This window comes from Lytechinus pictus, chromosome 9, assembly GCF_037042905.1.
Source record: "Lytechinus pictus isolate F3 Inbred chromosome 9, Lp3.0, whole genome shotgun sequence".
NCBI classification, from domain to species: Eukaryota; Metazoa; Echinodermata; class Echinoidea; order Temnopleuroida; family Toxopneustidae; genus Lytechinus; species Lytechinus pictus.
The window spans coordinates 16,656,253-16,677,214 of record NC_087253.1 but is presented as its reverse complement, the minus strand read 5'-3'; the positions used below and the strand labels follow the sequence as shown (position 1 = coordinate 16,677,214).

Genomic DNA, 20,962 nt, shown 5'->3' with positions numbered 1-20,962 from the left:
GCATTGCAAGCTGCGTCGTTAAGAATTTATTTGAATTAATTGAGAAACTCATTCTTATCTGGCCAGGGGTACCTTCTGATAATGTAGTAGGCACGAAAAGGGAATGTGGAAAGAAAAGGGGCTTGGTAAAAAGACAGAAAGGGGAAAAAACGAATATGTAATACAATGCGGTGAATCTTGAACTAAGGAAGCCGCATAGTCTGTAGGAACAGACTCATATTTGACACTTTAACCAATAACAGGTCTCGATTGAAGACTAGACTCCAAAGACTCTGACTGGGTCAAATAAGAGCCAGCCACAGTATAGTGAATCTAGTCTCACTACTTCAGACTCTGCATTATAATGCACCACGCGAATTGCGAAAGCAAGTGGTCTGTGCCTGTACACTAGAAGCCACACGTCTAAAAAAATGTCAAAAGTAGGTGTTAAGACTTATTTTCGGTACATTTTCTAGGGGGGAGGGGGCATCACACTTGTGGCGTGCTACTGTAGTTAAAGCTTCATGGGGGGAAGTTTCCGGATCGAGCCCTTCCCATGTCTTTCGAATGGCGGGGTTAAATGGCAGACCCTGATGGAAGTAGATATTGAATTACGTCTGTAAAACTCAATTATACAAAACAATCGACAATATCTTGTTCAAGTCTCAACTTTCCATTTCGAATTAAAAATGATAATAATAATGATAACTAATAACTACTACTACTACTACTAATAATTAAAACAATAAAATAAGAAGAATTGGCCATAACCAACAGATATAACTTATTTACATTTGCCAAATAATATTGGGTAATCTCCTTTTAGGCTATGTCATATCAAAATACGTTTGACCTATTTTTTTGTTTAAACTCTAAGGAATATATCCTGTTTTTGGAGTTACTGTTTTCATTTAGATAGACAAGGTTTCATCGCTCAAGAAATACCCCATCATCAGCTGCATGTTGCCTATGCGGTACATGCTTGCGATCCAAATAATAATAATAAAAAAACGATCTACATACAATCCTACTATCTGTAATCAAATATAAACTGCCTATCAACTGAAATATACATCCCTTGTGCCGAATACCGCATTCCAAATTCCCAGGTACGTGTAAGTATCAGACGAAATTTGCGCGCACTCCATCGCATGGCATGTCCCTTGATTAAAAGAACATTGGAAATGCGGAGCTTTATTCATGCGACTGTCACACCAATGAGGCCAACTCCAAACCGACCAATGATAATGACATTGGAAATAACGTAATAGATTGGGTCGGTCTGGAGTCGGTCTCGTTTATGTGACTGTGGCATCGTACTTGTATGTCAAGGAGCCAAGGTGGTTTTGTCATTTGGTTGTAAAACAGAAATGGTGATTGCGCTAATTTAGTCGGAGCTTGGAAGAGTTGCCGATGCATCCCGGCCCTCATTAGCTAATTAAGCTGTAAATGTGTGGTTTTGTGTAAATACTACATACAAATGAGTTCACAGATTTCCAGGCCATCGATGTAGCTTTTTCCTGTGTTCATTATATATAATGATTACAGAAAAAAGCTGTATGTATATGAGTATTGTAAGGATACAATTTGTTATGTGTGTTGAAATAAATGTTTAATAATTATTTTAATTATAATGTATAAGCAATGATAATGCAGTGCTAGTGTTGTTGTTTTTTGTTCATAGAAAAAACACACGAAATCATTAGTTTCTAGGAAGAATGAGACTCTATCGCGCTGCACCTTAACGTGCATACATATATACTAAAACAGTATAGGATATTGTAAAAAAAAAACAATAGTGAAAGATATCTTAGAATTCACTTACTGTATTGTCCCTTTATCTTTTACTACCCCGCCCTCCCACTTTCCTGATCCATATATATCTACAGCCAGCTCTACAATCTATATATAGGCCTTATTGTGTTGAATTTAATTTTGATATATTGTTCATAACCATTGCTCTTGAAATACACTCAATGCAATAATCTTGATTACAGCTGACATTCAAAGTGCGTCGCTACCGCTCTTAAGGTCCGTTCCGACTGCTACGCTAGATCTCTCTTATACTTGAAATATCTTTCGACGAATCGAATCTTATTCTTGGCTAAGGAATTAATGGGATTGATGTCTTTGAAAGGCTTATATTCATTCATATTTTGTTTAAAGACACATTTGTAATTTCCACACTTTCCACAGGGAGATGAGCTGATCACTAAATAATTAACATCCTTGAGAGAACTGAAAACAGTGCAATAAATTCACGCTATTTGAAATGTCTGTCCCAGCGAAATATACTGATGATGATGATTATAATGATGCTGCTGCTGATAATCATAATAATAAACATAACACCAACATCAACAACAACATTAATGAAAATAATAATAATAATGATATTGATAATAGTGATATCAACAATGATAACTATTATCAACCCAGGGTAGCCTCTTCAGCTGCATAAGCTTTTCGTCTAGTGGGTCATGCAGACCATTTTCCACTCCTAATGGAGGGTTTTATTACAGAATTCAAAGCAAAAGCGTAACACAAACAAATGATAAAACTAATTACAATCATGATTTTTTTTTACGACCATGGAAATTATACAATTAAATGTAATATAACAAACAGAACATTACATATTATTATTACGTTTCTCCATTCTCATATGTCTAGCGCCTGAAAAGAAGGCAGAGGGTCTCGTTTTTTTAGAGAAAGAACCAATTCTGTCTATTCCAATGGGGATGGCTTTGTATCGTATATATATACGGCTGCGATATATGGAAACTTCTCAATTGATTTTCCATTACCTCAGGAAAGCCCAATATTAGAGGAAGGAAGGCAAAATTGGAAACATTTGATTTTTTATTCCAAGATAAGATAGAAATAGGGGCAAGACCTGGGAATGTAAGTCATCTGGATAGTGAGATAAGAGGAATCATGATATTGACCCCGAATCTGGGATAGAATAGGATAGATGTACCCTTTTTCGATTCGAATTCAAATTCGTGTTCATTTCATTTCAGATAAAGAATATCAATATAAAACAAGGACGTTTCATGGTATACAGAATCATGCAAAAATGTGAGTTGAGATATATGCACAATCACGATAATAGTTTTTTTTTCAATGAGTCAACATGTAAAATTAAATCTTAGTAGCATTCGGTATCAATATCCGTGTTTATGAAGTTAGCCACTAAAAAGCAAATGCTTTTATAGTTTGTAGATCCCTAAAATATAATATGTTGTAGTATTTGCCTATTTCGAGACAAGCGCAAAGCAGTAAGAGATCAGAACATTCAACGGAATAAGAGTGTTATTAGGTTCGTCTGATAAGGATTAAACTGTACTAAAGCAGCTGGGGTAATGCAATATTATATTAAGCGCTACATAAATGTTGCACATTATACCTATTATTATACAAACTAACGATCAATTGATTAACTAATGAGCGAACATAGAATTAAAATAATAATTAAATAAAGAGATAGAAAACAAAGTTTGACTGTACCATGTTCCTCTCAAGCAATATGTCCTATTGTCGCCGGTATGCTGTCTAAGTGAGATATGAAACCATTCAAGGCAATAAGAACGGTGGAGTGCGTTGGATAATTATACTCAAGCAAATAGAGAAGCGTTGTAACCAATTGAGTTCTTAAAGCTCATAACTGTAATATTTGTTGCATATAAGTGGTTCATAAATATCTAAAGTTTGTGCTTGTTTATTGCGGATCCAGGATTCTAGAAGGGGGGGGGGGGCACATGAAATGTAAGGAAAGAAATAAAAATAGGTAATGTGTTTTTCTATAGAGAAAATGTGGCAAGCCCCCCCCCCCCAAAAAAAAAAAATAATATTGAAATAAGATAGAAAGAAATAAAAAGAAAATATTGTCACCCCGAGTAGTGAGATATATTTACAAGGGAAACGGGAAGGGGCACATAATATTACGAGATGATCTTTTTTATTCATTATTTGTGCCTAAATGGCGCGATTTATTTTATTTTCCTGAATCAGTTTATAACGTTTTATTCATTGAAATACGTTTTCAATCCTTACCTATTGACCTATGGAGATTCGGGTGTATATCTAATTTATCTTATACAACAAATATAAACTGTGATATACGAGAACATTCTAACATAAGATCAGTCTGGGGCAGCACCAATGGTTATTGGCAAGGAAGTGGGGGTTGCGGGGCACGACGATCAAAAGATATACGACGCCGTCATTATTTGCTCAAACCGTATTTAAAGAGTTACATGGCTAAGATTATTTTATTTTATACTTCATTTTTCTTCCTTTTCTTCTTAGTGTTTTTGCCTTTTCTCTCCCCCTTTTTGTACAACTTGAAAAACAAAAGGGGCGGATTCCCTGCCCCTTGTCTCAATGCTTCTGAAACCTGATATCGGGGACTTGAATAGATGAATGTATTTAGTTACATACAGTCTGTAATTTTCTTATTTGAAACCCAGGGACAAGGGTAACAATTCGAATTCTTCTTGATTAAGCCTATACGGTAAGTCATGGTCTTGAGCTACGGTTGGCTAAACGGCAAAATGTAAAGTGATGCTTGGTCCTTATCGCAATGCATCTCAATAAGCAATTCCATTGATCCATTTATATAAGCTTCACTATCATCCGTCGAAGCCAATGAATACCAGTAATACGGGGAGATATATGGAAGTTGACATCGGGGTTGATCAATCGAGGCGAGGTACCCCCCTCTCTTCAATTTGCTCAATATACATGCACTTCCCGTTTATCCTACTTATCAGGGAAAATTGGCGCTGGCAATTTAAGAGCCGCGGTGTTACCCCCGATGACACGGGCGATCCATTGCGTTTAGGAACGTAGACAGGATGATCAATGCTTTTCAGGATCTGTTTGTAGCTTCTAGAATCTAGAGTAACTGTTGACTTAATGCAATTATTGAAAAATCCCACAAATTGATATCGCGGTTGTGTTCACACTGGCTTGAATATGTGGAGCGTTGTGGCCCAGTGGATTAGTCTTCGGACTTTGAAACAGAGGGTCGTGGGTTCGAATCCCAGCCATGGCGTAATTTCCTTCAGCAAGTAACTGATCCACAGTGTGCTGCACTCAACCCATGTGAGGTAAATGGGTACCGGTATGAAGTAATTCCTTAAAAAGCTGTGTGCACTATGAACGCCTAGCTTAGCCGGGTAATATAGGAGCGCCTTGAGCACCTAACAAAGTGGATATGTGCGCAATATAAATATTCTATATTATTATATATTATTAATAAACTTGCAATCTTTCGATCCTAGTACGATCCTTGTACGATGGATGAGTCTATCATTTTAAGGGAGCATTTTAGCAGGCTATGTGAAACATTTTTTTTGTGTGTACATTATTTAAGGTCACCATACGATTCCATATGTTTGGCATCGTAAAGGGGACCAAAACCAAACCATGCAGAGACTTAACGTACATTGTCGCACGATTATGTGCCGATTGTACGATGTCGGTACGACATATTAAAGAGCTACGAATTTGAAACTTTGTTTAACTCTGCGCTAATAAAAATCGTGGGCACTGATCGTGAATCCGTACAAAAATCGTACATTCACCGTAAGCAACCGTAATCAGATCGTATGATTAGCACGAAAACAATCGTTCTCTGGGGTCATCTATTGTCTTTTGCAATGAATATGATGATCGTAAATCAACTATGTGCTTCTTGTTTATTTCCTACCTCATTTTGTTTTATTCAATTATATAGAAAGGGGGGGGGGTCGGTGCTGAGGTTTTTATTTTGTCAAGATTTCATAATTATTTGAATTTGTTAACCTATATATGGGTACCAAAAAGGTTGATGAAGGTCACTGGATAAAATTGTGAAACAGTGGGTGATAATACTGGATGCATTTTCAATTCTAATATCTAATATATTATGAAAAAAGCAAAAAGGGGCTCAACTTATCCCTCCTTTCCTTAGAAGAATGCATGCAATTAAGCACTCATTAACCGGTTCGATGTCCTATCTGATTGACAATTTTTTTATTATTTTAATTATATATATATATATTTTACCATGGACCATAGGGGAAGGCGGGGTAAGTTGAGCCACTTTTTTTCATGTTAGAACTTAGACGATTCATAATCTTGTAGAATTAAGTACTTTGCCTTAAAATTTAATTCCTTGGAACACTCTACCCCCACACTGAAAGTCACTGTCACCTTTGAAAACAGATGTCAAATGACTCAACTTGCCCCACCCATGGTGTAAGTTGAGCCACCTTCTGGGGTAAGTTCAGCCACAAAATAACTATGTACAAAAGGTATTGGACAAGAACTAGCATGACATTTTTTAAGGCGTTTCCTTGCTAATTCTCTAGAAATGCTAACACACACTAAACGTAAAACAAATGTCTTGTGAATTTGGTCCTTTCTACCTGCATATCAATAGCTTTACAAGTTTATTTTTACATTACCATATGGCTCAAATTACCCCATGTTGGCTGGCTCAAATAATCCCAGTCCGAACTTAATGTGATATTTTCATATCCACATATTTCTTACGTATCCATCATGTAAAAGACTGACAAGAATGAGGATCCATACCTGGACTAACAATATTGTTCTTAGGTTTAATTATATTTAATGATGCATGTGGATAAACAAAACCGCTTATCTATTTCACATCTTTTTTTAATACTTTTTTGACTGAAATTCGTATTTTTCGCTTTGAAAATTTAATTTTTGTTTCAAAGTTGGAAACAATGTGTTGGGTTAGGGGTTATGTAATGGGTCATCAATACATGGCAACACCACAATATCTGACTCATTCATTAGCCTGGGGTGGTGGCTCAAATTACCCCTTTGCTCAACCCCCCCCCTTCCCTACTTTTATATTAAGGAAATTCACTAAACACCACTTATTGGCCCGTATTCTGATAGCAGGTTTAACTTAAACTCAGGTTTAAAGTTGTGGTTTAAGTATGGATAGCTAATTGTTACATAAATCACTAGCAATCATTCATGATTGTCTAGGAAGTATAAATAGATGATTGTCTTCACCATCGATGAATCAGGAAAGAGAGAACAGTAAACATACAACGTATGGATAGCTAATTGAAAATTTTGATACTTTTGGCTTCCCATACTTAAACCACAACTTTAAACCTGAGTTTAAGTTAAACCCGACTTCAGAATACGGGCCATTATGTGAAATTGTAATAGCTGTTATGATTTGTCTGCATGGACACTGCTATGCAATCGATTTTTTTTCCGAGATGTGATTTGGGTTTAATTAAAACCTCTACTAACAAGAATCACTAGTACTGTTTCACTTTTTCAGTTTTGTTTGTTTTGTGATAAACTCTCAAACCAATCGGGGCCAAGAAAAATATAATGTTTTTAATCCAACCACATTATTTTTTGAGAATATATTTTGAAGAGCCATCATTTATTATTTTCTTGAGTTCCAGCTTTCCAGCCTCATTTCTCCGACAATAATTCTCCATCCCCGTCCCTCCAAGCCTCTCTCTCTCCCTCTATCTATATATATATCTTTATTTATTTACCCATCTTTCTCTTTTCCTCTCCTTCCTTTGTATGTTTCTACTACTCTCGCTTCTCTTTCCCGTCCTCTATTTTTATCTTCACCTCGTTATTGCTGTCCTTCCCCTATCACTTGCTCTCAGTGTGTCCCTATTGTGACGTAACAAAGAAATTGTTTGGTTTCGATATTCTGTCTTAACCTAAAAGTAGCGTCCATATATAAATATATATTCAGTGATTTCGATGATCTCCTTCTATCCGTAGTAATATCCATACTGTACCATTTAGGGGAAGAACGTGCTTAATAATCAAGTCATGAGCAGATTTGAACTTCCATGGTAAACTAACCCCAAATGGTTTCTTATGCCCGAGTGGATATAATAATAATAATAATAATATCCAATTTTTGTAAAGCGCTTTTCCCAGAATGGCTCAAAGCGCGTTACAGCATATTATTACCCCGGTCATTGGATTCTTTTCAATCCCGCACGAAAAGTGCACAATTTCCACTTCCTGGGGAGCATTCCTTGCATTCATCGCAGCCTCATTATGGCGCTGGCAAAATCAAACATACAATATTTTCGCATCCTACCGGGTACCCATTTAGCACCTGGGTCGAGAGTGGCAAAGTGTGGATTAACGCCTTACCAAAGGACGCTAGACCGCGTTGGGATTCGAACACACGACCCTCTGTTTACAAGGCGAGAGTCAGAACCACTACACCACGGCTCTTCCACTCCATCCCCATATAGCCGGGGGATTCCAGCGAAATCCTCTTTCTTTACCCTGTGCTTTTAGACTCTTAAGATAAACTATCACAGATGAAAAGATAATCTGAATTATGATTATCCAGAATACGTACTTGCCAATACTCTTTAGGGGTCATGAACATACCATTAAAAGTGCATTTTAGCAGACCTTTTTTTTTAATTGTTGAAGTTCGTCATTTAATTTTAACATATTCTTTATCCACTTTGCTCTGAAGTTACTTGAGTATGTAATTTTAGATGGAAAGCATCTTTCATGAATCATATTTAGTTATTATCATTATTAGAAGAAGATAAAGGGATGATTTTGAAGCATATAATCTGAGGTCCGAATATCATCCTTCTCGGGTAAAATGGCGGAGACAAGGTTCAGCAAAACCAGTTACATCCATGACCATTTTTCTTTTTAACCGTTTCTTTATCAGGTTTATTGCATATCGATTTCTTTCCCTTTGCATTCACATACTTTCTGTATTGATTTTTATCTCACTAGAATTTTATGTGTATCTAAGAGATGAATCTAAATTGTCCAATTTGGTTTTAAAGGTGCATATAGCTGTTCTAAGATCCCATGCACGGATTAAATATAGCTAAACGGAGGAAAATGTAATAATTCGAGCGGTTGTGTATTCTAATTTAATGAAAGAATTAAAAAAAAAAAAATTCTCCGTAAGAAATGGGGATACTTTAAGTATTTTAGTACTCAATCTAGCAATATTAAATGTGACAGATTAATTGTGTGCATTCTGTTGACACTTTTTAGCTCAATTATTTTGAAATTCATTTTAATTTACTTGTTCAGGTCAAGCATGTGAAACAATCATCAAATAATTACATTTTGCAACTTTATTTGAGCTCTTTTTCCCCCGCTGCTCCCGTAACCCAAGCATTTACAATGAGCCCTTCTGCTGAATACAGATAATGGAGTCCTGTTTAGATTTTATTGGTATGGATGATTTGCGGAATGGATCGTCGAGTCATAAAACAGACTGTAAATCCAATTAAAGAATAAATAAATCAGGTTGCTTAAGTTCATGACATTAATCTGTAAATGTCCCGACAAAAAGAAAACACAGAGCAGTGCAATCCACTTTCGATTTTTAAATTTTGTTTCAGTCGACGCAGTTCCCATCCTTTTCTGATGTAATAAATGTCATCGACCTGAGTAAACTTTTAGAATATAATGTGAACAATTAAAATGAAATATTTATGTTACATGAACCCTTTTACTAGTTCCAGAGAGCGGGGATGATTAGAACTGTCACTTCTGTTTATAGGGTTCTTTTGGGTTTTTATCCGCCATCTTTGATGGGATTGGACTATAGCCTTAAACAATATCATTTTAACGTCATTTTGTATTTTTGATATTGCGACGGCTGCTTTATAGATGCGCGCAACATAGAACCAGGCGGTCTCACGTAATGGATTTTTAACGATTTTTTCACACACCGATTTTATCTCGGCCTATCAAATGCAAAGATTGATAGTAGCTTGTAGCAATAGTCAGGGGGAAATCACTGACTATCTATTGTTATGAAATTCTCCCGAGATGCGACCAATAGAGGGAATTTTGCTCATTTGCATGCGGCTAATTAGAATCCTATATGTAATTTCATTATGCGATTTGGACCAATAAATATCTTCGTTTTTCTTTTCCAGGACAGATATATAATGAAACGTCCACTCTCGGAATATATAACTGGGACACTTTTACAACGTTGATAACCACGATTGTATTTTTTAAAGATGACACGACGCTATATCTGTACCCATCCGAATTCCTAGCAACAGTTCAGAGACAGGTGTCTCGTTCAATAACCGGTAATTAGTTATGCCTATGGGATTTCTAGAAATGTTTCATCCCATTTCCTTCAGCCCATATTTTAGATACGATAGTGCACGAGGAAGAACGGCTCCTGCCGATGATATCTGCAGGCGTTTTCTCACCAATCCTGTAACATTTGATTGGCTTGCCTCAGAGGTAGACCATTCAAAGGAATTTTATGTCGATTAGGTTTCCGACTTAAGGCGAGAAAGAGGTTTTTAAAGTTTTTTTGTGGTGTTCTTTTGTTTCAGGAATGTAATTCTAAACTTTGTCGGGTTTTTTCCGGTAATATCCTCTCATATTTCCTGTAAGCACCGATTTATGCACGCCATTTAACTTCTAGTTTTCTTGTTTTTTTAGTATTCTTTTTCTTTTTCTTTCTCCTTTTCTTTTTTAACGTTTCCCATTCTTCTTCTTCTTCTTCTTTCCGTTTTATATACCTTTTTTATACTGTTTCTTGTTTAGTCTTCCAGACTTTATTTTCATTAAGCTCTGTCCATTTGGAAAATGATTCTTTGACAAGATACTTTGAGTCTTCCTGTTCTTCTTCTTTCTCTTCTTTTAACGTTTCCCTCTTCTTCTATCCTTTCCACTTTCTTTCTTTTGGTTCATCATCATCATCATCATCATCATCATCTTCTTCTTCTTCTTTTCTTCTTCTTCTTCTTTCCGTTTTGAATACTTGTTTTTATACTCTTTCTATTTTAGTCTTCCAGACCTTATTTTCCTTAAGCTCAGTCCATTTGGAAAATCAGAAAGACACCCACCCTCTCCTACTTATCCTACCTCTCACCCCCCCCCCCGATCTGCTCCATTCATCGGATTCAGTCAGTCTTTCCCTTATGCACATCCTCAAATTCCTGTGGAGCATTACAGCCAGTCGCCAATGACGGAGGTGCACACATTGTTAGACGAAAACTTTCACATCCTACCGGGCACCCTTGTAGCTTTTGGGTGGAGAGTGGCAAAGTGTGATTGATGCTTTGCTAGAGGACGTTAGGCTGCGATGGAATTCGAACACACGACCCTCTGATTACAAGGCGAGGGTCGAAGCCAATACACCACGGCTCTCCGATCAAATCACCATCATCATCATCTATGTAATTGCTTTACTCATTATATAAACATTACATTTTTTTTATTTATTTTTTTATTTCAGTGACTTCCACTCTAATCAGATCAGCATGATTCCAGATCTTTCGGGATGCACCCAACTGGGAATGATGTAAGTAAGAGTTTATTTTCAGAAAAGGGGTGACTCATTCCCATTATCTTTTCCTTAATTCCTTAATAGTAGTAGTAGTGGTAGTGGGTGAAGTAGTAATAGTAATAGTAGTAGTGGTGGTGGTGGCGGTGGTAGTAGTAGTAGTAGTAGTAGTAGTAGTAGTAGTAGTAGTAGTAATAGTAGTAGTCATAGTAGTCATAGTAGTAGAAGAGTGTAATGGTAGTGGTAAAGTAGTACTGACATAAGTAGTAGAATCAGCAATAGCAGTGGTGGTAGTGGCGGTGGTAGTAGTAGCATTAGTAGTGGTAGTAGTAGTAGTAGAAGTAGTAGTAGTAGTAGTAGTAGTAGCAGTAGTAGTAGTAGTAGTAGTAGTAGTAGTAGTAGTAGTAGTAGTAGTAGTATGAGTAGTAGTAGTGCTTAGTGCCAGAGCACAATTGCAGGTGTCTAACCACTCCTTTTCATCAATTCAGTTTCTCGCTCAATTCAATATCACCACAAGTATGAGTATGTAAATAGAGCCTTTTATTCAATTCCACTTTATTCACTCACAATCCAAATCGGACTTGGAGATATTCAGCAACGGCATTGTGTCTATACAGGTCCATGAACTTGCTTGTATCCGTCACTCTTCATTATCCGTTTTTATCTTGACAGTGATCTGAAAGTTAATCAGATAACCTCGCTGAGGGGTCAACCTTTCTTCTCCCTTTTCCATCTTCTCGACCTGACTCTCAAATCAAATCTCATCCAGGCTATTCCTCAAGATGCTTTCCTTGGGCTCGAAAATCTGAACTACTTGTGAGTATATACACCTTGTTAATAATGAGGCACCGAGTACTTTCGATTGGTGGGGTGGGGTGGTGATGGCCAGAATGTGGCCTTTCTGTTTCTGTTCTCATGCACTTTATAAAACTATATGACCCTATCCTTTTTTTGTAACTCTTCTTTCGTCTTCCTTTAATATTTTCTTCTTTTTTCTTCCAAAATCCTCTTTACAGTGTTTTTCCTCTTTTTTTGAGGGGGGGGGGGGGTGATCATGAAGGGGGTCTCCGCCTTACCCTAACTGACTGAGATGCCGCCCGTTTATGCTAAAGGGGATCTATATTCTGTGGAGTCCATTACCACAATAGGGTTTCTGCAAGAAGACCATGTACTTCATTGATAGTCTGAACTTATATACCTATTCGTAAAACTGTTAAGATATAAAGTAAACTTTTGTAATAGGGAGTACGTGGTCATTATTTTGATCCTCGTTGAAAAACAAGGGTTTTAGAAGTGTACTGGAATAATTTTGTTCCATGTTCTCAAAATGCTGAAATATGGGTATTTCAAGATGTCATGCAGTTGTTTTCATTTTATTTTATTTTTTTATTTTTCACCGAGCGGCTTTACATTTTTTGATAATAGGCTAGGTGTAGATTAATTGAAAGTGTAGATTTGATATGCAATGGTTAATTCTGATGACTATAGTGATGCAAACCCATTCTGAAATAAAAAAAAAACACTGTTTAGAGAACTCATCTGAAGCCACTCTATGGGAAGAAATGTGTTAGTTTCTGAAATAAAATGAATTACTAACTGTATGGCTTCGCTGTAAGTCTAACCTCTTGATAGTTACCTCTGAATATTATAGGTGTTGACTAATTATTTGTATTTTATGTTTTCCTCAAGACTATGTTATACGCAAGTTTCAGATAATGAGCTTTGTTCTCGTAATATATATTTCTTTCAGAGATCTTAGTGATAACAGGATCACAGCCATACATCCACAGGCATTTGTATCGGTTGGAAAACTTGAACATCTGTAAGTAAAACAAAGAAAACGAAAAAAAGAACACACAAAACAATATTGATACTAATAACAATCATGATGATAATGATAGTAATGATATTGATACTATTGATAATGAGAACGATAAAAAAAACAGGAGAAAGAAAAAGAAATAGTGAAAAAGAAGAACAGGAAGAGGGAGAAAATAATAATTATTATAACATGGTAATGATTAATATTAAATATAATCTTTATTATTTCAGTAAGTTCTCGTTTGTAATATTGTGTTGACCATTATTTGTATCCTTCGCATTATGGCCATTCTTTATCACCATTAAAAGTATTATCATCATTATCCCTACCATTATCGTTATCCTTGGGGCTTATCCCTCTGTACTGCCACTAGTGCAATTATGTTAAGTCAATTGTCTCATAAAACATATATAAATAACAATATTGTATTATTAAAGCTATAGATACCATGTGATTTTATTGGCTTTGGTTAATATTTACAAGTGCAAGGTGTATAAATATCTACTCTAGATATCAAATAGCTTAAAAAACATGTTTTGATTGTATTTCTGTTCTATCTTTTCCCTTTCCAGCAATCTCGTCAGCAACATGTTCCCAACCCTGCCGCACGAGGGCCTGACATCCTTGATCACCCTTCAGACGACAGAAAATAAATACCTCTTGGACATCCCGCCCCCGGATTCACTGCCCCGCATCCAACACATTGTAACATCCTACGGGTACCACTGCTGCCTCTATCTTGGACTGGATAGGGTAGAGCGCCCTCCAATGACTGAGACTATCACATGGTCATCGAGGTCCCACTTCCCAGGGTCGGACCATTTCTCAGGTGACTTTTCAGTGATTCCACAACTGACTGGGAAAGGAAGTTGGGAAAAGTTTTAGATTTCATTGCATTGAGATCTGTTTTGGTTGGTGTAGTATGGTTTTGGTGGTTTTAGGCCCTCTTATTGGCATTAATGGGGTGTTGCAAGAAAATTGCAACTGATTGTAAGTCAATTTCAAGTCCCAAAATCAACTGGAATTCCTGCATTCCATTGAACAATTTGCAATTGATTGGTGTTCTGCTTCTCGCAAAAACAAAATTAATTAGATTTGATTAAGTTCAGATTGATCTATCGCTTGTAAACTAGCATCTGAAACTTGAAATTGATTGAAAATAATGTAGTTTCTTGCAAGGCTCCCCATAATGGGGGTTTATTGCTTTTTGGAGTTGTCAGAAGAGCTTTTCTTATCATCCATTGCATGCAGAAATTTTATCGACTCCTGCTTAGCCAATGAAAGGCCTTGAAATTCATGCAGACTTTCAGATTAAGAAGAAAATATCTAAAGATGAAAAGCCCTTTATTGAAGGCTTTTGATTTCAATGTGGACAGCTCATGGGGGAGGGGATGACCATAGAAGTCAAGGAAGAAGCAGGGTTGGGTTGGGGATATAGGCTGCACTGGATCCTACAAAGAGAAGTGGGATGGCTGCCAGTGCAGATTAAGTCGGACCTCATGGACCTGTTCATGGGGACCAAACTGGATTCAAGTTTTTGATTGCTACTATTTGTTACCACTTCTAAAATGGTTTCTCTCATATTTGACTCTTTTGTTCCAGATGACGACAACAGTAGCTGGTTTTCAAGCGTCGCGATGATGGAGACTCCCTCCGTCCGGCGAAGCTCTCACTATGACAACTCAGATTACTGGCAGTCGAGCCTAGATATACCAGACAGTTACTACATGCACGATGCAGGGAGTGCCGTCTTCATCCAGCCGAGTTATAATATCTCATGTAAACCTCTGCCAGGTATGTGCATTATAATTATGTATGGACAAAACCCCATTTTCCCTATGTGGTCAATAGTAATAGATGATTTTGTCCTTACAGAAAAATTGAATAAGCATATAAAGGGTATCAAATAGATAGTACGTGCGTTACTGAGAAAGTGATGTCTTCACAATACTTTAACCTAATATTTTTTGTAAATCTCTGCCAGGTATATGGATCATAAAACCGTTCTGACTCTGTAGCCATTTCAGATTGAATGGAAATATGGAGATCTTGTTTATACCATGAAAAAGAAGCCTTAAATCTAGTGTGGTAAACGGGCAGAATGGGTGTATTATTATTTACAAAAATAATTTAGTTTGACATTTCTGTCTTTATCATACACTAAAATAGAGTTATACAAAGGGATATAGATTATGTTTTTCATAGCAATGATTAGCTGCCAACGTTTTCACATTATGAGGAAAGGCTATTTGTTTTCAATATAATTTTTCACTCTAAACTTGGTTTCAAAGATTTCTTCTTATTAAAATGTGAAATTGTGAAAGATCACATTCTATTTCATTGAGCTGATAGAATTCATAGAAAGATAGCAATATACTTGAATTCTCTGTTGATTTATTTTTGTTCTTTTGAATATAGGTCCATTTCTCCCATGCAAGGATCTCTTTGGTTCATGGTTTCTCAGAGTGAGCGTCTGGTTCGTCTTCCTTCTCGCTATCATCGGTAACGCCACCGTCATCATTGTCATCTTTCTCTCTCACTCCAAGATGGATGTCCCTCGGTTCCTCATCTGTAACCTAGCCAGTGCAGACTTCGCCATGGGGTTGTACCTCAGTATCCTCGCGAGCAAGGATGCGGCGAGCCTCGGTGTGTTCCGCCAGTCTGCTGTCCAGTGGCAGCTGGGGAATGGATGCAGGGTGGCTGGTTTCCTGGCTGTGTTCTCCTCCGAGCTCTCGATATACACCCTGACGACCATCACCTTAGAGAGGTTCTATGCCATAAAGCATGCTATGCATCTGGAGAAGAGGTTGAAGTTAAGACGGGCAATCATCATCATGGCTATTGGATGGATTTTCGCAATCACCATCGCGACCTTGCCGCTCTTGAAGTATGGCATCAATCACTACAGATACGCCGTTTGCCTTCCAGTGAAGGTCGATGATACTAAGTCTTTGATTTACGTTGCGACTATAATGATTTCAAACGGATTAGCCTTTGTAATCATCCTGCTTTGCTATACCAGCATCTATTGCTCCATTCAGGGATCCCATGCCTGGAACTCCAATGATTCCCGGGTGGCCCGTAGAATGTCGCTGCTGGTTTTTACAGACTTTGTGTGCTGGGCACCATTTGCCATATTTGCTTTAGCATCTGCCTTTGGCAAGGACTTGATCCCGCTGGCAGGATCGAAGGTCCTTATTGTTTTTGTACTCCCTGTTAACTCTTGTGCCAACCCTTTTCTGTACACCCTCCTGACAAAGCAGTTCAAGAAAGATTGCAGGACAATCTGGAGAAGGTTTGCCACCCATACAGTCCTGCGCAGAAGATCCTTACGGTCTGCAGCAACCATAAGCCTTGGTCGACAGCTTCAGGCCAGTAACACAATGCAGACTGTTCGAACTCCGTTCCAGCAAACGTCAGTAAGCCAGGAAGGCATTCTAGGAGATTACAACGGAGTTGTAGGCGGAGACCGGACCACAACCAATGAAATCTTGGAGACATCCACAACAATCCCAGGAAACTCTGTGGTTCATAGACCATCCTTTCAGTACCAGTTAAGCAGCGACTCTTTCGGTAACATGCTTTCTCCTGACATGAGCATCTCAGATCAAGACCAATCCAGGAGAGGATCTGGTTCACCCTTGATTGATAGGCTTCGTAACGGCAAGCCATGTTCCCCAAAGAAGGTTCAGACAGGTTGGACAAGGTTCTCACTCCGTCGGAAACTTCCTTTCTTGAGAAGGTCAGAACGAGGAAAGGATGTGTCAATGACTGTCGCTAATCATGACAGGACAAACTACCTCCAGAATCACACCAGGAGGAAATCGTCAGTAGATGTCATCAAACAGAAGCGGTTGGATGATTTGATAGAGCGAAGTCAGGAGGTTTCACCGGGCCCATCCCCTCTTCGGGGTCAAGAATTCTTTACGAGTCCCAACATGAATGAGAACAACGACAACACGGACAGTTTCAATGATGCCTCAAGCTACCATACTGCTTTTTGCGAGAGTCCAGCCAGAACTGCCACAAACACCAAACTGTCTTTCTCTCGCCGCAGTACAGTGGAAGAGGCCGAAATGTGCCAACTTATGGAATCAAAAAGCTCACAAAGGAGTTCATGTACTCCACACATCAATAATGAGCCGGACGAATCAAGCAAATTCATCAAAAGCTTTTGCACCGAAGAACTTCAAAATGTGGACCTCGGTGATGATCTAGGTGAGGACATCGTCACGAAAAGCAATGACGAAGATATAAACCTGACAGGGGGCACCCAAAGTTCAGACACAGCGAACTTGCGCCATTGGCATCAACCCAACCAAGGCCCTATCCCTAGTATAACCATTGAACACCTCTCTCCAGCTCATTCCCAACGGGTCCTTAACCAAAGTAACGTTCTCGATGAGGATTTAACTAAAGATAAACAAGAACCAATGCTGCAGATATTGGGAGCCTTCGAGACCAGACATATTGGACCAAAGGAGAGCACTGTCTGAAGATAACTTTTTTTGAAGATTTATGTGGTATTATATTATATGCTTTTTAAAGACAGATTTTTTTAAGTTTCAAAATGTTACAAAGGTGAAAGACAATCATTGCCATCCTCAATGGACCTTAGTAATCAATTCTCCTTTTAAAGATAACTTTTTTTTCTTACGATTTATATGGTATCAAATTATATGTTTGTCATTTTTAGCTCAATCCGGCCCGAAGGGCCAAATGAGTTTATACCGTGGTGTGGCGTCCGTCGTCTGTCGTCCGTCCACAATTTTAAAATGCTTCTTCTTCGTCATTTCAAGTCCGATTTAAATTCTGTTTGCTTTGTATGATAGCACTAGGTGGGGGATTCAAAACTTCTACACAGAATTTTGAAACACATTAAATATGCTAATTTATGCGCATTTTTCAAAATTGTAAAAAAATGTTTCTTCTTCTTTATTTGTTGACTGATTTTGATTTTTTGTCTTTCATCTGGTAGAGCTTAATGGGGTCCCCCAAACTTCTACACAGAATTTTGAGTAGAAAATTATTTATGCTAGTTTATGCGAAATTCATAACTCACAGAAAATGCCTCATCTTCTTTATTTGTTGACCGAATTTCAAAATGCTTCTTGTTCTTAATTTAAGTCCGATTTCAATTCCGTTTGCTCTATATGATAGCATTAGGCGGGGGATTGAAAACTTCTACACAGAATTTTGAAACTCATTAAATATGCTAATTTATGTGCATTTTTCAAAATTCACAAAAAATGCTACTTCTTCTTTCTTTGTGGACCGATTTTGTTTTTTGTGCTTCCATCTGGTATAACTTCATGAGGTTCACCAAACTTCTACACAGAATTTTGTACAGAACAATTTTTATGCTAATTTATGCGTATTTTTAAAAATTCACATAAAATGCTTCTTCTTTATATGTTGACCGATTTTGATTATTTCCTTCCATCTGGTAGAGCTTCATGAGGTTCACCAAACTTCTGCACAGAGTTTGAAATTTTGAGAAGAAAATCATTTATGCTTATTTTTGCGAAATTTAATGCTTTTTCTTCTTTATTTGTTGACCAATTTTTTTTTATCCATCTGGTAGAGCTACATGAGGGTCACTTAATTTCCACACAGAATTTTGAAATTTTGACTAGAAAATTATTTATGATAATTTATGCAAAATTTATTCATAAATCACAAAAATGCTTTTTCTCCTTCATTTGTTGTTCAATTTCAATTTTGTTTCCTGTATATGAAAGGTTTTAGTCGGGGATACAAAATTTCAACACAGAATTTTGAAACTCATTAGATATACTAATTTATGCATATATTTCAGAAATAACAAAAATACTTATTTGTTGACTGATTTTGATTTTTTTTTTGGTTCCATTTGAGAGCTACATGAGGTTCACGAAGGTTCTACACAGAATTTTAGACATTTTGACCAGAAAATTATTTATGCTAATTTATACGAAATTTGTTCTATGTCATTTCTTCATCAATTTCAATTCTGTTTCCTCAAATTATGTCACCAATATAATTCACTACAGTGTCAACTAGGCTGACATTCTAAATTGTGTTAAATTTTGTTGCGAGATGCTGGATGAGCTCCTCATCATTGATGTGCTAGTTAAGACAGATTTTTTTAAGTTTTAAAATGTTACGAAGGTGAAATGCCATCATTACTATCGGAAATGGATTTAGATAATCTATTTTTCTTTACAAAATCGCTGCTATAGAACAACGCAGATTGATTTTGTACAGTCACGTAAGGTTCCGGCAAACAGTTGCTGCTTCAATGCAGATATATCATCCAGTAGAGGTTTGAGTTTAATTTTATGTAACTTCGTGGACCTCTTATTATATTGACGGTATTTTAATCTATTAAAATCATTCAGAGGATGCTTTCTATCACGATACATGCCAGATTTTAAATATTCAGTATTATTTTACCACAACTTTGTTTGTGACTTGTGTGTTTTTGATATTCTGGTTTGTTGATCAGTAGACGTAGTGTTTTGGATCCCGATGATCCTGGTTCAATTCCCATTGGGCGCTCTACTACACTTTGTTAGGGAATTTGTCCTCATCACCAGGTCCCTCGGAGAGGACCTTAACCTTCGGTTTTCTGATTGTTGGTTTACAAGCATTTAGGCTGAATGCGTTCTTAGTAGTCGGGTGAAACATCACCGCCACCTAATATGGGACTATGTAAGTCTGGCATACATAATCTTTTCATAAAATCGATATGAACATGATTGTAGACCCTGTTATAAATCTGTCCATAAATTACAATGGACATTTGCATCAAATGCCGCTATAAACATAATGATAAAATATATTTATATTGTATGTAAAAAGGTATGATAAATGTTAATTACTCTAAAAGTTGTCAGGGAAATGGATATGCCTTCTAAAATGTTCAACACACTGTCTGTGTGTCTATTTAAAAAAAATGTATAGTGTGTGTGTACTGCTGTGTGTTTGTCATTGTAAGTTGTCCATTTTACAGTACTTATATCATAATTCTTTTCCGTTACTTTATGAATTACTGAAACATTAGTATTCTATATTGAGTTAGGCATTGATCAAAATTATTGAATGGTTCAATTTTGTTTTCTCGTTCGCATGTACTTAAGGCAATTTAAGGGCATACACCTCCCTGGAACACGCGTGGTCATAGGAATTTTTGTTTTCTCGTTCGCATGTACTTAAGGCAATTAAAGGGCATACACCTCCCTGGAACACGCGTGGTCATAGGAATGAATATCGTCTACGGATCGAAATTAAATGAAAACTTTTACGAAGCCGCATAATTTTTGTCTGTTTAGGTTGTAAAAGATAAAACGAGGAAGGAATAGAAAGAAGGTGTTAAATTATCAAAAGGAGTGGTTACGGTCGTGTAGCTCTGTAATGATACCCCTAATAAAAAGTGTCATTTACCTTTGACCGCCCCCCCCCCCCATCAAAATATGCGCACTTCACAGTTTTGCTTGTTTTGTAATCAAATAAATGCGGAGCGTTGTGGCCCAGTGGATTTGTCTCTTGACTTTTAAACAGAGGGTCGAGGGTTCGAATTCCAGCCATAGTTTTATTCAGCGATAAACTGATCCATATTGTGGTGCATTCAACCCAGGTAAGGTGTATAGGTAAGTGGCATGAATTCATTCCTTGAAAAGCTTGTACGCTCTAAGATCGCCAGGCTGTAAAGCGTGGGTAACAATACCAAGTCTTTTGGAAGCGCATAGTGATGTTATATCATACTTTTAATGTGACATACGTGATACAAGAACTGATTATCATTATGTATTATTAAATGAATATTTAATGCAGAGTACATCACGAAAGGTTTGATG

At 37.2% G+C, this 20,962-nt stretch overlaps 1 protein-coding gene across 1 annotated transcript in view; it reads left to right on the top strand.

Annotated features, from left to right (window-relative positions):
• The window catches only part of LOC129267644 (lutropin-choriogonadotropic hormone receptor-like), a 43,339-nt gene extending 24,403 nt beyond the window's left edge, over nucleotides 1-18,936 (top strand). The window contains exons 8-13 of the mRNA XM_064104366.1: nucleotides 11,255-11,320; nucleotides 11,975-12,118; nucleotides 13,053-13,124; nucleotides 13,697-13,953; nucleotides 14,727-14,918; nucleotides 15,543-18,936. Coding sequence (XP_063960436.1) covers nucleotides 11,255-11,320; nucleotides 11,975-12,118; nucleotides 13,053-13,124; nucleotides 13,697-13,953; nucleotides 14,727-14,918; nucleotides 15,543-17,620 — 2,809 coding nt within the window. The 3' untranslated portion in view covers nucleotides 17,621-18,936. The remainder of the gene's footprint in view (nucleotides 1-11,254; nucleotides 11,321-11,974; nucleotides 12,119-13,052; nucleotides 13,125-13,696; nucleotides 13,954-14,726; nucleotides 14,919-15,542) is intronic.
• Nucleotides 18,937-20,962: the final 2,026 nt, after the last annotated feature.